This window comes from Ascaphus truei, chromosome 1, assembly GCF_040206685.1.
Source record: "Ascaphus truei isolate aAscTru1 chromosome 1, aAscTru1.hap1, whole genome shotgun sequence".
In the NCBI taxonomy this organism is placed as follows: Eukaryota; Metazoa; Chordata; class Amphibia; order Anura; family Ascaphidae; genus Ascaphus; species Ascaphus truei.
Genome location: NC_134483.1, coordinates 327277915 through 327291047, shown reverse-complemented (window position 1 = coordinate 327291047; position 13133 = coordinate 327277915). Strand labels below are relative to the sequence as shown.

The 13133-nt window shown below is 44.7% G+C and overlaps 1 protein-coding gene across 1 annotated transcript in view; it reads right to left on the bottom strand.

Moving 5' to 3' along the window:
• The window catches only part of PPEF2 (protein phosphatase with EF-hand domain 2), a 79276-nt gene that overhangs the window by 44924 nt on the left and 21219 nt on the right, over positions 1-13133 (bottom strand). Inside the window, exon 2 of the mRNA XM_075605411.1 lies at positions 4898-4998. Within this exon, the coding sequence (XP_075461526.1) occupies positions 4898-4970 (73 nt within the window). The 5' untranslated portion in view covers positions 4971-4998. The remainder of the gene's footprint in view (positions 1-4897; positions 4999-13133) is intronic.

Here is a 13133-nt window from a genome sequence, read left to right as displayed (position 1 = left end):
AAAGTTAAGATAACTGTTCCTGAAGTCAACAGAGTATAATTTTCTAGTCAAATCTGTTCTCTTAGAATATATACAAATGTAATTGTGTGTTGTCTTTATATGATAATGGTAATGAAAATGTAGACACTTTATTTATTAGTTATTATGATAAATATGTTTACATGTTTGTCAGAAATGTATGTATATCTTTATTCATATTTATTTATAAAAATGTTTTGCCAGGAAGAAATACATTGAGAGTTACCTCTCATTTTCAATTATGTCATGGGCATAGAGGTATGATGACAAATGATACATGGTTACAATACAGTACATAGTTACATAAGTGAACAGGGTATACATTATATACAAGACATTGCATGCACAGTTAAAGATAATATATGTTACAGGCGTATGTAACAGTTACAGACCAGATTAAAATGTGAGACAGCTTTAGTTTTGAAAGAACTTAAACTGGTGGTGGATGTGAGAGTCTCCGGTAGATTGTTCCAGTTTTGGGGTGCACGGTAAGAGAAGCAGGAGCGGCCGGATACTTTGTTGAACCTTGGGACAATGAACAGTCTTTCGGAGTCAGATCTCAGATGATAGGTGCTGCATGTGTTAGGGTTGAGGAGCTTGTTCAGATAGATGGGTAGCTTGCCTAGAAAGTATTTGAAGGCAGCCTAGAAAGTATTTGAAGGCAAGACAGGAAAGATTAACTTTGCACCTAGACTCAAGTGATGACCAATCTAGTTCTTTAAGCATTTCGCAGTGGTGTGTGTTGTAGTTGCATTCCAGGACAAAGCAGCATACAGGCATACCCCGCATTAATGTACGCAATGGGACCGGAGCATGTATGTAAAGCGAAAATGTACTTAAAGTGAAGCACTACATTTTTCCACTTATCGATGCATGTACTGTACTGCAATCGTTATATATGTGTATAACTGATGTAAATAACACATGTGTAACAGGCTGTATAGTCTCCCCGCTTGCGCACAGCTTCGGTACAGGTAGGGAGCCGGTATTGCTATTCAGGACGTGATGACAGGCGCATGCGTGAGCTGCCGTTTTCCTATTGGGCGATATGTACTTACTCGCGAGTGTACTTAAAGTGAGTGTCCTTAAACCGGGGTATGCCTGTATTGAATTGTAGAGGGTATCAAGTTTGCTAAGGTGAGTTTGGGGTGCTGTGTCATATACTATACGCATCTGCTGTGTGATACGCTTTCTGACAAGCAGACGTAGGGAGGATTTGTTCCTATAAAGTACACCTAGTTTGGAATAAGTTTTGGATGTCAGGGTATCAATGTGCAACCCAAATGTTAAATGGGAGTCAAACCATATGCCCAAATATTTAAAATTAGTAACATGCGCTAGGATGGTATTAGAGTTGGTTTTGATCTGAAGCTCATTCATTGGAAGCTTTTGAAATTTAGCCTTGGCCCCAAATACCATTGTTACAGTCTTGTCAGTGTTTTTAAACAGTTTGTTTTGGGAAATCCAATTTTCAAGTCTCAAAAAGTCAGACTGAAGTATGTATTCAAGGTCGGAGAGGTTATGGCTGTGTGCATATAGGATGGTGTCATCTGTATACATGTATATTGAAGCTTCCTTACAAGCTGTAGGAAGATCATTAATGAACACTGAGCAGAGTAGGGGGCCCAGAACAGAGCCTTGAAGGTCCACCGCAGGTGATATCCAAGGGGTTGGAGTTAGAACCCAAGAGACATGTTGGGATCTACCTGATAGGTAGGAATGAACCCAGTTTAAAGCATGCTTCCCTATTCCAGAGCACTGGAGTTTGTTTAACAAGATAACATGATCAACAGTATCAAAAGCCTTTGCAAAATCTGGGAATATTGCACCAGTGAGTTGTCCCAACTCCATTCCACATTGGATCTCATTGCAAACTATTAGCAGGGTAGTTACCATGGACTGTTTGGGGCGAAAGCCAGATTGGAATTGGCTAGGGAAACTTGTCTTGGTATAGTAATCGCTTAATTGGGAGTGAACACATTTTTCTATGATTTTGGATAGTATTGAGAGAAGAGAGATTGGTCTGTAGTTTGAGACAGTTTTTTTGTTCCCACTTTTGAAGATTGGGACAACTTGGGCAGTTTTACAGGTCTTAGGGACCTGCAGACAGAATAGAGTTGATTAAGGAAACAAGCGTTATGACAATGGCTGGGGCACCAAGTCGTAGGAACTTTGCTTGTAGTAGGTCAGGTCCACATTGGCTACTTAGTTTTAATTTGAGGAGCAGTTGTGTAATTGTAACGCTTGCGCTCACCACGAACAAGGTGGGACCCCGGTACTGAGGTGGGAAAGTACAAGACTGCGCACCCACAGCAGCGGGAGCACGCCTGGAGGGTGGATAGTCAGCGTAGCCGGGTCTGGGTTGGAGACAGTGGGCGAGTCTGAGTACTTGCCGGAGTCCGGGGGCGGAGCCAGTGGGGTCGTCAGTGTCCATTGTGCCGTGGTCTAGAGTAGGAGCCAGGAGAGTAGTATATTGTCCGTAAGCCGAGGTCTGGGATGGAGAGGTGTGGGTAGCCAGGTACAAGCCGAGGTCCTTATCCAGAGGTGGTCCAATAGTCAAGCCGGGGTCTTTATCCAGAGGGGGTCCTAAAGTCAAGCCAGGTCGGTACACAGGAAAGCAAGGCACAAGCAAAGCATGAGATAGTAGTGTGGTCAGATAAGCGCACCGTTTGTTGCCTGGTACAGATGAATTTGCAGAAAGATCCAGTCTCCAGTCCACCTCTGGTCAAACTACAGTCTTAACTACATATTCACTTAAAGATTCTCACTTTAAGATGCACACTCTAAGATGCAATGCTAACCCTGGCAATGCTTTCCTTTGAGTGCTTTCAAAGTTATACACATGTAGATATACATCTATCACATGACCTCCCCCCAATAAATCTGCCTGTTACAATCTGGACAATTAACAAGACAATGAACCAATCAAGTTTGCTTATCTAACATACCACAGATCAATTACAGTCAGGATGGGGGGTGAGTCTTGAATAAGGCCAGGTCCCCACTATCTACTGCAGTGCCCGCTGTGGCGGACGCTGCAGGGACAAAAGCCACCCCACAATGGGGCCGGGCCCGCTGCAAGGGGGGGGGGGGCCGCGCTGCGCCGACAGAAGCTCATTGAGATCAGGAGTTGCGACGGAGCGCTAGACCACGCCCCCGGCGGTTCAGCCAATGAGGGCGAACCTGCCGAGTGATGTCACGGCTGCGCCCCCGTCACTCCCCCATCATGCACCCCCCGTCTTTCCGCCTGCAGCTCACTGGAAACCGGGGGAATCGGCTGCACACGCCGCCTGCCTCGTAGACACGCGTGCAGTGCAGGCAGCGGGGCCGTAGCCTTACAGGGGTTACACAGGTTTCAGTGGGTTAATATAGCGCCATCTATGAACATAGCGCTTCAGAGCAGTAATACAGCAGTAATTCACGTGACATAATAATATAATACATAATGGGAATAAGCGCTTCAGACATAAAAGTAACATAAGGAAAAGAAGTCCCTGCTCAGAATAGCTGGCAATCTAAGAATGTCTTTAAAAGAAGGCTGTTTATGATACAAATGAACTTATATGACAGATTATTTTTCTGCAGTTAACCTAAAGTTCAGCTTTTGAAGTGTAATAATAATAAAAGATAATATGAGCTGGAGAGACGAAAAAATGATATTCCATAAAACACACATACGTTGATGGATAGGGTGGATTGTGACGTTGCAGAGAGTGAGAGGGACAAATTATTCCTATGTTGTATTTCGCATAACATTGCTAGTTATAATATAGGGATATCACAATTATATACTGTACATACAGTACATGCACAACCGTACTGTATATATCAGCATTTGATCACTGGAAATAAGCACAAGAATTTCATTTTGGTCTTGAATTAAAAATAGCAGTCTTAGGGACTCTGTATCAAGGTCTTCCAGCTACAAACCTGGGCAAAAATAGCTCGTTTTTATCAAAGAAAAAAAAACATTGTTTTAAAATTTTTATATACTGTAAATCGTGTGCTGTTTTCATCTCAGGTGTGCAGCTCTGATACATACAGTACTGAAGCCCTACAGTAATTTGAACCTCCTCAATCGGGTCTGTATGGCAAGAATGTATCACAATTCTGAAACTAGCTTTAGTGTTAGCAAACTGTCTACCTTACAGGATCTCATCTGTGAGACCACATGACCCTGTAATAATGCAAATCATTTAAATATCACCAATAGGAAAATATAATAATGCAAATTAGGACGACATCCTTCTGAATTTGGTGTTGTGTATACATGGGCACACACTGAGACATACACACATTGTAAAGAGTAAACATAAATACATGGGCGAACACACCCACCCGCGCGCACGCACACACACACACATGCGGGCGCGCACACACACACACACACACACTACATATATTTTTTTCTTGCATCATTGATCACCATGATGTTGGTGCAGGAAAAGAACGGTGTACTTAATTTCCCTATTTGTATTATCAATATTTCTGCTCAATTGCTTTAAAGATAAAGTGCAGTAAATATATTTAAATATATGCTGCTATATTTTCATAAATGCATATAAATTGACAAGGACCACTCAGTCTGCCCTAATCCAATTTTCGCTCCTGTTTTCCTTCCTAACAAACTTTGAAGTGTTTCTTTTTTTATATTTTGATATCTCCAGTAGGGTTCCCCCCCCCCCTTGCAACTACTGTCATGATAGTGGGAAAAGTACAGAATATGGCAGCTTCCCAGTGTTGCATTACATGTTGCTGATAAGCGCTGCCTTCACCCCCTTGACTTACTTGGACAATTATACAATGAAAAGTGATTGTGATGACATGAAATAATCTCCTTTTCCATTATATGGATGATGTGAATGGCGGTCCAACTCACTTTTGTGGGACTTGCGGTGGGACTTGCGGATGGAGTGATTGCGGGTACTGCCAGTGGAAGTTCCACATCCCATGGTTTTTTTTAGCAGTAGTCGTAATGAACTAAAAACAGGAGGGGAAAAAAAAAGATTATTATTCAGAACAATTCCCTTTGTGATTTGATCGATTATTAACAATTAACTATTAACAATATATATACAATAAATGCACATGAAGCTGAGATAAAAACATATGTAGTTTAGTAAACATTTCTTACCAGTTCCTACACTTCTAATGGTGCCTAAAAACCATTGCAGACTTCTATTGCATTACAGGCCGGGCCGGTTTTAGAATTTGGCCTCCCATAAGCACTTACCTTTTTCTTGCGCTGGTCTCCTCCTCTTGCAGCGTCCCGACTTCACAAGGCGATGTGTTTACATGACAACGGCACACCTATGTGACATCACGTTGTCTTCGCAACATGTTGCCATGTGACGTTGCGGTGTCATTTGAGGGCGCGATTCTGCAGAAGGAGGAGGGCGACGCTGCAGGAGGAGGTAAGAGACCGTTACAGCGGCCCCAGGCTCTCCCCCGGCAAACAGTTTAATTGTTGTGGGGAAGAGAGAGGGGTCTCTGTCACAGCAGCACAGGCCTCCCTGAAATTCCCCCCCCCCCAAAATATGCTGCCCGGGCCTAGTACGACTATGCCTAAATACTGGTCTGAGTACAGACATTGACCCACAAAATCCTATACTGTACGTCTAAAAATGTGATAATAGTATACTTTTTTGTTTTTCATTAATCTATTACATTTCCCTTTATTGCTAAATTTGTAACATTGTCACATTGCTCAAATGTATGACAATTTCGCCATCATTTTGTGAACATGCCAGTATATAAAGTGTCATGTGACCATGAACTTTGACTTTAATGCTTAGCATCTGTGTCTTTCTCCCTCTATCTTTCTCTCTGTCTGTCTCTGTCTATTTGTCTCTGTCTGTCTGCCTCTCTTTCTTTCTCTCGCTCTCTCTCTCTCTCTCTCTCTCTCTCTGTCTGTCTGTCTCTGTCTGTCTCTGTCTGTCTCTGTCTGTCTCTGTCTGTCTCTGTCTGTCTCTGTCTGTCTCTGTCTGTCTCTGTCTGTCTCTGTCTGTCTCTGTCTGTCTCTCTCGATTTTTACTTGAAAACTAGTATGCACATCTCTAGGCAATACGAAGTCACAATGGATGATGTGCTTTTGGCCTCAATGACAAGGGAAACAAAAAGGGCAGGTTACAAAAACACACCAACTCGTGGCACTTATTGGTCATTTATAAGGCAGCCAATGGATGTCACCACCTTTAAACTTAGACAAAGCTTCCTACACAGCCACTTATCTAGAACTGGCAATATAAGTGGCACTCCTGATTTAATCTCTTGGCTGTTTGTAGTGAGGAATGCAACATAGCCAGTTCATTTTTTAATGAGCCGGGTCCCTTGCTTTGAAAAACAAAGTATATTATAAGTATCTCAGAATTGATAGTCAATGTTCTTTGACTTTCTGAAGACGTTATGAAAATACAAAGTTCAAAATGTATATAAATGTGATGCACTACTCCTCTAAGGGGGAGCTTGTCAGATGATTGTGACGATGGGGAGGATTTGGCCTGGGATTAAAGGGGTTACACCCCAATTGGCCACCCTCTACCCTCACCTGGGAAGCAAGGTGTTAACTGGACTGAGGTCCAGTAATGTGTTTTTACCTCGCTTCAATATCAAAATGCTTATTCCCCTGTGTAACAGTATTGTGTTATGCCAGTGTCTGCACCACACACACACTGGGGCTTAAGGGGTTAATAAGCTACAGTTGAAGAAAATACAACTGTGGTGGGTCTTTTCAGAAAATCTGGGCTTCAAAAGGCTTGATTGAAGTTGGGTGTGAAAAGCAGAAGGGGTTTTTCGTGTACAGTATGTGAATACCTAATTTGCAGGCCAAGGGAATATTGCTGGGAGACAGCTTGGTCAGAAGGTCTGGGACATTGGGTGTGACATTTAGCACCAGGTGTATCACTATGTTTTATGTAACGTCTATGATATGGGGAGTGTGTTAATGGACACCTGTTACACGATTCTATTGGGAAATGGGAACAGGTGTAGCAATTGGAAACACCCTATAAATAGATGGTTTTAACACAAGCGGATCACTCTTTTGACAAAGGCCCCATGGGCTGAAATGCGTCAAGAGGATCCGCTTGCACATTCTGTGTGAATAAAGCTTTTTTCAGTTATCCATCAGCCTTCTTCATTATTGCGGCTGTGCGGCGTCTTCACCCCCCTCGGGAGGATTTGCTTATGGGAGAATAGGGAGGTTGCAATGCGTGCAGGGAGTGCTTCGGTATATCGGAGGCTCCGCAGTGACCCGAGCGAGTAGGACGCCGCCATGTTTGGGTGTTCGCGCATGCGCGGTGAGCCCGTGGAGGTGGTGAGGGAACAGAGGTCGCGCATGCGCAGTAAGGGGTTGTGAAAGCCCGCGAAACAGGAGCTACTCCTATAGGGTGAAGTGCACGGGACTACGAGTCCCATGAGCCTTAGCGAGACCAAGTGACGCAAGGGAGCCTATGGGGCAGGTGGATTTGCGGAAGGAAGGGTTAGGAGGTTGTGCAGGGGAGCACGTTGGGAGAGCGGATCAGGAGGAGGAAGGAGAAGGAGCTCTGCATGTAGGGTGGCCAGTAACCCCTACACTAGGCCACATACCCCCGGCCCAGTTAGGCCCTGATTCACGGTGACATAGGGACAGGCCATAAGATAGGAACCAGTCCCCTTTTGTACCAGAAGGAGAGTTGTTACATCCAGGGACTGTCGCGTTACCATACCGGAGGTTTGGGCTGAGACGTCGGCCAGCACAGCAGTCGCCAACCGGATGGGATCGCTCCGGAAAGGTATCCCTGGAGTGTCTTCCTCGTCGGATCCTTTGTGAAGTTCCTTTGCAGGCCCGAGCGCTGGAGCGCTGAAGCGCTAGGCAGGTAACCTCAATAAGTGCACCAACTATAAGATCAGAACATAGTGGCTGCGCAGTCACACACACACATACCCTACGTTTGGGGGTGGGGGGAACTGTGGTGTGGGGAACTGGACACGGTGTGGTACCCGGTGAAGGGGTCGCGTCTTGCGAGACGAAATAGTATAGTGTCTCCTATACGGAGGGACACCTGTTTGATGATAAGCAAGGTTATGGTTGTCATTAGTAAAGCCGTTGGTTATTTTATATACTGTGTGTATTGTGTTACATTATTGTCCTGTGAGGAACAACTTCCACTCTGCTGGGAGCCATCACAGATGGAGGCGCTGCACTTGGTAAAAGGTTATTTGTATTCATATGTGTTGCCCCAGGCTCTCCGTGGCGGAGGCTTAGGCCCTGCGAGCCAACAGGTTGAACAGCATTGGTAGCGCACTGTATTCAATAGGAAACAGGGCTACACTTAGCATCTGTGTCTTTCTCCCTCTATCTGTCTCTCTGTCTGTCTGTCTCTGTCTGTTTGTCTCTGTCTGTCTACCTGTCTCTCTCTCTCCCTCTCTCTCTCTGTCTCTCTCTGTCTCTCTCTGTCTCTCTCTGTCTCTCTCTGTCTCTCTCTGTCTCTCTTTGTCTGTCTCTCTCTGTCTGTCTCTGTCTGTCTGTCTGTCTCTGTCTGTCTCTGTCTGTCTGTCTCTGTCTGTCTCTGTCTGTCTCTGTCTGTCTCTGTCTGTCTCTGTCTGTCTCTGTCTGTCTCTGTCTGTCTGTCTCTGTCTGTCTGTCCCTGTCTGTCTCTGTCTGTCTCTGTCTGTCTCTGTCTGTCTCTCTCGATTTTTACTTGAAAACTATTGCCCCATTTTGCTAACTTAGCCAAATAGTTTGCACATCTCTAGGCAATACGAAGTCACAATGGATGATGTGCTTTTGGCCCCAATGACATGGGAGACAAAAATTGTCATTTTGTTTGCCCAAAATATTTACCAGTAATTATCTTGGAAACTAGAAGGGGGAAGAGAGGGAGGAGTCCCCAAAGCTGTAAATAACACATTTCAGCTCCAGGCACTCTGGTTCCCACCCTGGTATAAAACAAAAGGGGCAGGTTACAAAAACACACCAACTCATGGCACTTATTGGTCATTTATAAGGCAACCGATGGATGTCACCACCTTTAAACTTAGACAAAGCTTCCTACACAGCCACTTATCTAGAACTGGCAATATAAGTGGCACTCCTGATTTAATCTCTTGGCTGTTTGCAGTGAGGAATGCAACATAGCCAGTTCATTTTTTAATGAGCCGGGTCTTTTGCTTTGAAAAACAAAGTATATTATAAGTATCTCAGAATTGATAGTCAATGTTCTTTGACTTTCTGACGACATTATGAAAATACAAAGTTCAAAATGTATATACTGTAAATGTGATGCACTACTCCTCTAAGGGGAAGATTGTCAGATGATAACAAAAGACGCCTTTCCATTATTATTTAATTGTGAGAATGTATCTAGGGAAAACACTCGTTTCATGCTTTGCTGCAAATGATCTGTATCTGCATAAACAAAGAAGCTAAGATTACATCTAGCATATGACGATGTTGTAGAGTGTGTAGAGAACCAGAGACACAAACCTTCCATGGAATCTCACTCATTTTGCAACAACCAAGGATAAAAATAAATAATACATAAGTCATTTCCTCTATTTAAAGCTGTGTGTCAATTCCCATGTTGCCAGTTTGTGTGTGGGAAAAGGGGAAGAGAAAGAGATGAGAGAGAGAGAGAGAGAGAGAGAGAGAGAGAGAGAGGGAGAGAAGAAATTATATATTTATATATATGAATAAAATCAATAAAATAAATAGAACAGATTTTTCAACATTTATCAAAATAAACTTTTATGTATACAGTATAACCAAGCTTATTTACGTTACCAAGTACAATGCTTCACAATTTAAATATAATTTACATTTATTTGAGACATAATTGGACGACCTGTATAACATTACCCGAATTGAAAATTGAAAAGAATTAAGATCATTTAAAAAATGTTTTTCGTTTTTTTATTTTTTGCATATGTCTTTATCATTGAAAAATCTATTGTCCGCGCAGAGTCAGAATTTATGTGAAGAATTCATGGCCCATTTAGCTTTTCTTGAGACACTGTAGATTTGTTAAAATTCTACTCTCTCTTCATTACACTAAAACTTTATTCCGCAGAAGCGGGTATACTCAAAAAAAATTCTAAGTGCTGCAGACACATTTGTTAACAACTCAATTAAATTAGTTTCCAATATGATTGGAATGATATGATTTATGATATATTTATGATTGCTCGATAGGAGCAGTTAGTCCGATCAGCTTCTAGAAAACGAGTAAGTGCCTATGTCATACCATTAGGGCACTGCTAAGGTTACTGAACCAACTGCTAAGGTTACTGAACCAAGAAGAGACATGCATAGATTAAATTATAGTATACTGTTAGGGTTGCCAGGTGGCTTCTACAAAAATACTGGACATAATCGGAAAAGGTGCGACCCGCTCGAGAAAAGTTGGTGGTTAGTAGTTGGTATGTTATTTATAAATGATCTGACCATTGCGCAATTTTTTCAAAATCAAAGTAGGCACCAATTTGCACAATTTCATAATCTATTTCGTAAAAAATTCTGGGGAGGGGTCTGGGGATGGAGCGATCTCCCCATTTTTTTTACACAATAGAATATGAAATGGTGTAAATTGGTGCATACTTGGAGTGAAATTTTGAAATAATTACGTAATGGTCAGAAAATGTATAAATAACATAGCTGCAGTCATAGAAGTCCATGGTGAACAATACTGATCTTAATGCTTGTTTAAATGGACGGGGGGGGGGGGGGGGGGACCAACGATAGCGGAGGGCGCTGAGGAGCCCGGGGAGGTAAGCAAGGATCAGTTGCAACCACAGACTGACTTACTGTTCCAGCTCACCCTTCCCCATTCCCCAGACAATGACATGACTGGGGAGTGGCCAGAATTAGGAGCCCAGTTTAGGGAGTCAGTGAAAACAGACCCCAGCCTGGCCGGCGTGAGACTTCGGGCGTCCGAATCTCAGGCAGGGGAAGGCACTGAGCACTGCCTATGGTATAAGGGACTCCTGTATAGAGAAAAGGGAACCCAGGGATAGAGGAGGGATTGACCGGTAAGCGACAGCTAGTAGTGCCCCAGGGGTACCGACAGCAACTGTTACAGGTAGCTCACTCTATTCCGTTAGCAGGACATCAGGGGGTCACCAGGACGCGAGCCCAGTTATTACAGCGTTACTACTGGCCGGGGGCATCTCGGGATGTGGGCACTTTTTGTCACTCCTGTGATGCCTGCCAGCGGTAGGTAAGGCAGGTGACCGTGTGAAGGCACCCCTGAAACCCCTACCGGTAATAGGGGAACCCTTCCAGAAGGTAGCGTTGGACCTAGTAGGACCCCTTATGATTCCTAGCAGGTCAGGGAAGCGCTACATCCTCATGGTGGTGGATTTTGCCACCCGGTACCCTGAGGCGGTAGCACTTGGCACCATAGATGCCAAGACAGTAGCAGCAGCCTTGCTGAACATTTTTTGCTAGGGTAGGTTTCCCTAGTGAGATCCTAACCACCGATCAAGGGTCGCAGTTCATGAGTGAACTGTTACATTGTCTCTGGGATGCATGCGGTGTACAGCACCGGCGCACTGCCCCTTACCATCCCCAGACAAACGGATTATGTGAGAGGTTCAACGGTACCCTGAAGCAGATGCTTCAGACCTTTAAAGAGGTGGAGGGGAAAGACTGGGAGATTCATTTACAGCACTTGCTGTTTGCCTACCGAGAAGTACTGCAGGAATCTACAGGCTTCTCCCCCCTTCGAGCTACTATATGGCCGCAGGGTACGTGGACCTCTGGACCTATTCCGTGAGGGATGGGAAGGGGAGGCTACTGCTACTAATGCTTCAGTGATCCAGTACGTAGTAGATCTCTGAGACCGGTTAGAGATGCTCATGGGGGTGGCCCAGGACAACCTCAGGGCCGCTCAGACCAAGCAGAAGCAATGGTATGACTGGAATGCCCGTAGCAGGGAATTCATCCCAGGACTGCAAGTGCTTGTTCTCAAACCCACTCGGGAGAACAAGTTGATGGCTGCCTGGTCGGGATCGTACCCGGTTATCCGAAAGGTGAATGAGTACAACTATGTTGTACAGGTAGAGCCAGAGAGGCATAAGACATATCACATTAATATGTTAAAAGAGTACAAAGCACCGAGTATGGGAGCAGTAATGGCCATTTGTAGCCCACTGCTGGAGGATCCGGCGAGCAATGCTCTGCCTGATCTTCTAGGGGAGGCTAGGCAGGGAAACACTGTGGAACAGGTGGAGATAGGGGCACAGTTAAGTGCTAAGCAGAAGGGAGAAGCCAGGGACATGCTAGCTAAGTATAGGGCTCTCTTCACTGACATGCCAGGGAACACACATCTCACAAAACACCCAGTGCACACAGGGGATCTGCAGCCTCTGCATAAGCACGCTTATAGAGTGTCAGCAGAGGTCAAGACCAGTATGGAGAGGGAGATAGAGGAGATGCTGACCCTAGGGGTAATTACCCCGTCCCAGAGTCCTTGGGCAAGTCCGGTAGTCTTAGTCCCTAAGAAGTACAAGACCATCCGGTTTTGTGTGGACTACCGCTTGCTCAACGCTGGGACGGTGTCAGGTGCCTATCCCATGCCCCACATGGATGAGTTACTGGATGAACTCGCGGGGGCAAAGTATCTGACCACCATGGATTTGAGCAAAGGCTATTGGCAAATCCCACTGAGCCTGGAGGCTAGGGAGAAGTCAGCATTCATCACTCCAAGTGGCCTCTATGAGTTTTTAATGATGCCATTTGGGATGAAGAATGCCCCGGCTACCTTCCAACACCTGGTCAATCGGGTACTGGAAGGGATGCAGAGCTATGCCAAGGCTTACTTAGATGACATTGCTGTCTTTAGTAATTCCTGGGAATCCCACTTAGGACAAGTAGCTGCGGTGCTGGATAGGATTAGGGAGGCTGGGCTGACCTTGAAACCGACAAAGTGTATGGTAGGGATGGCAGAGGTCCTATACTTAGGGCACAGGGTGGGTGGAGGGCACCTCAAACCAGAGCCAGCCAAGGTAGAAGCCATAGTTCAGTGGCCTGTTCCAAAAACCAAGAAAAAGGTCATGGCATTTTTGGGCACCACAGGGTACTATAGGAAATTTGTCCCACAGTACAGCGCCGTGGCCAAACCCCTGACTGATTTGAC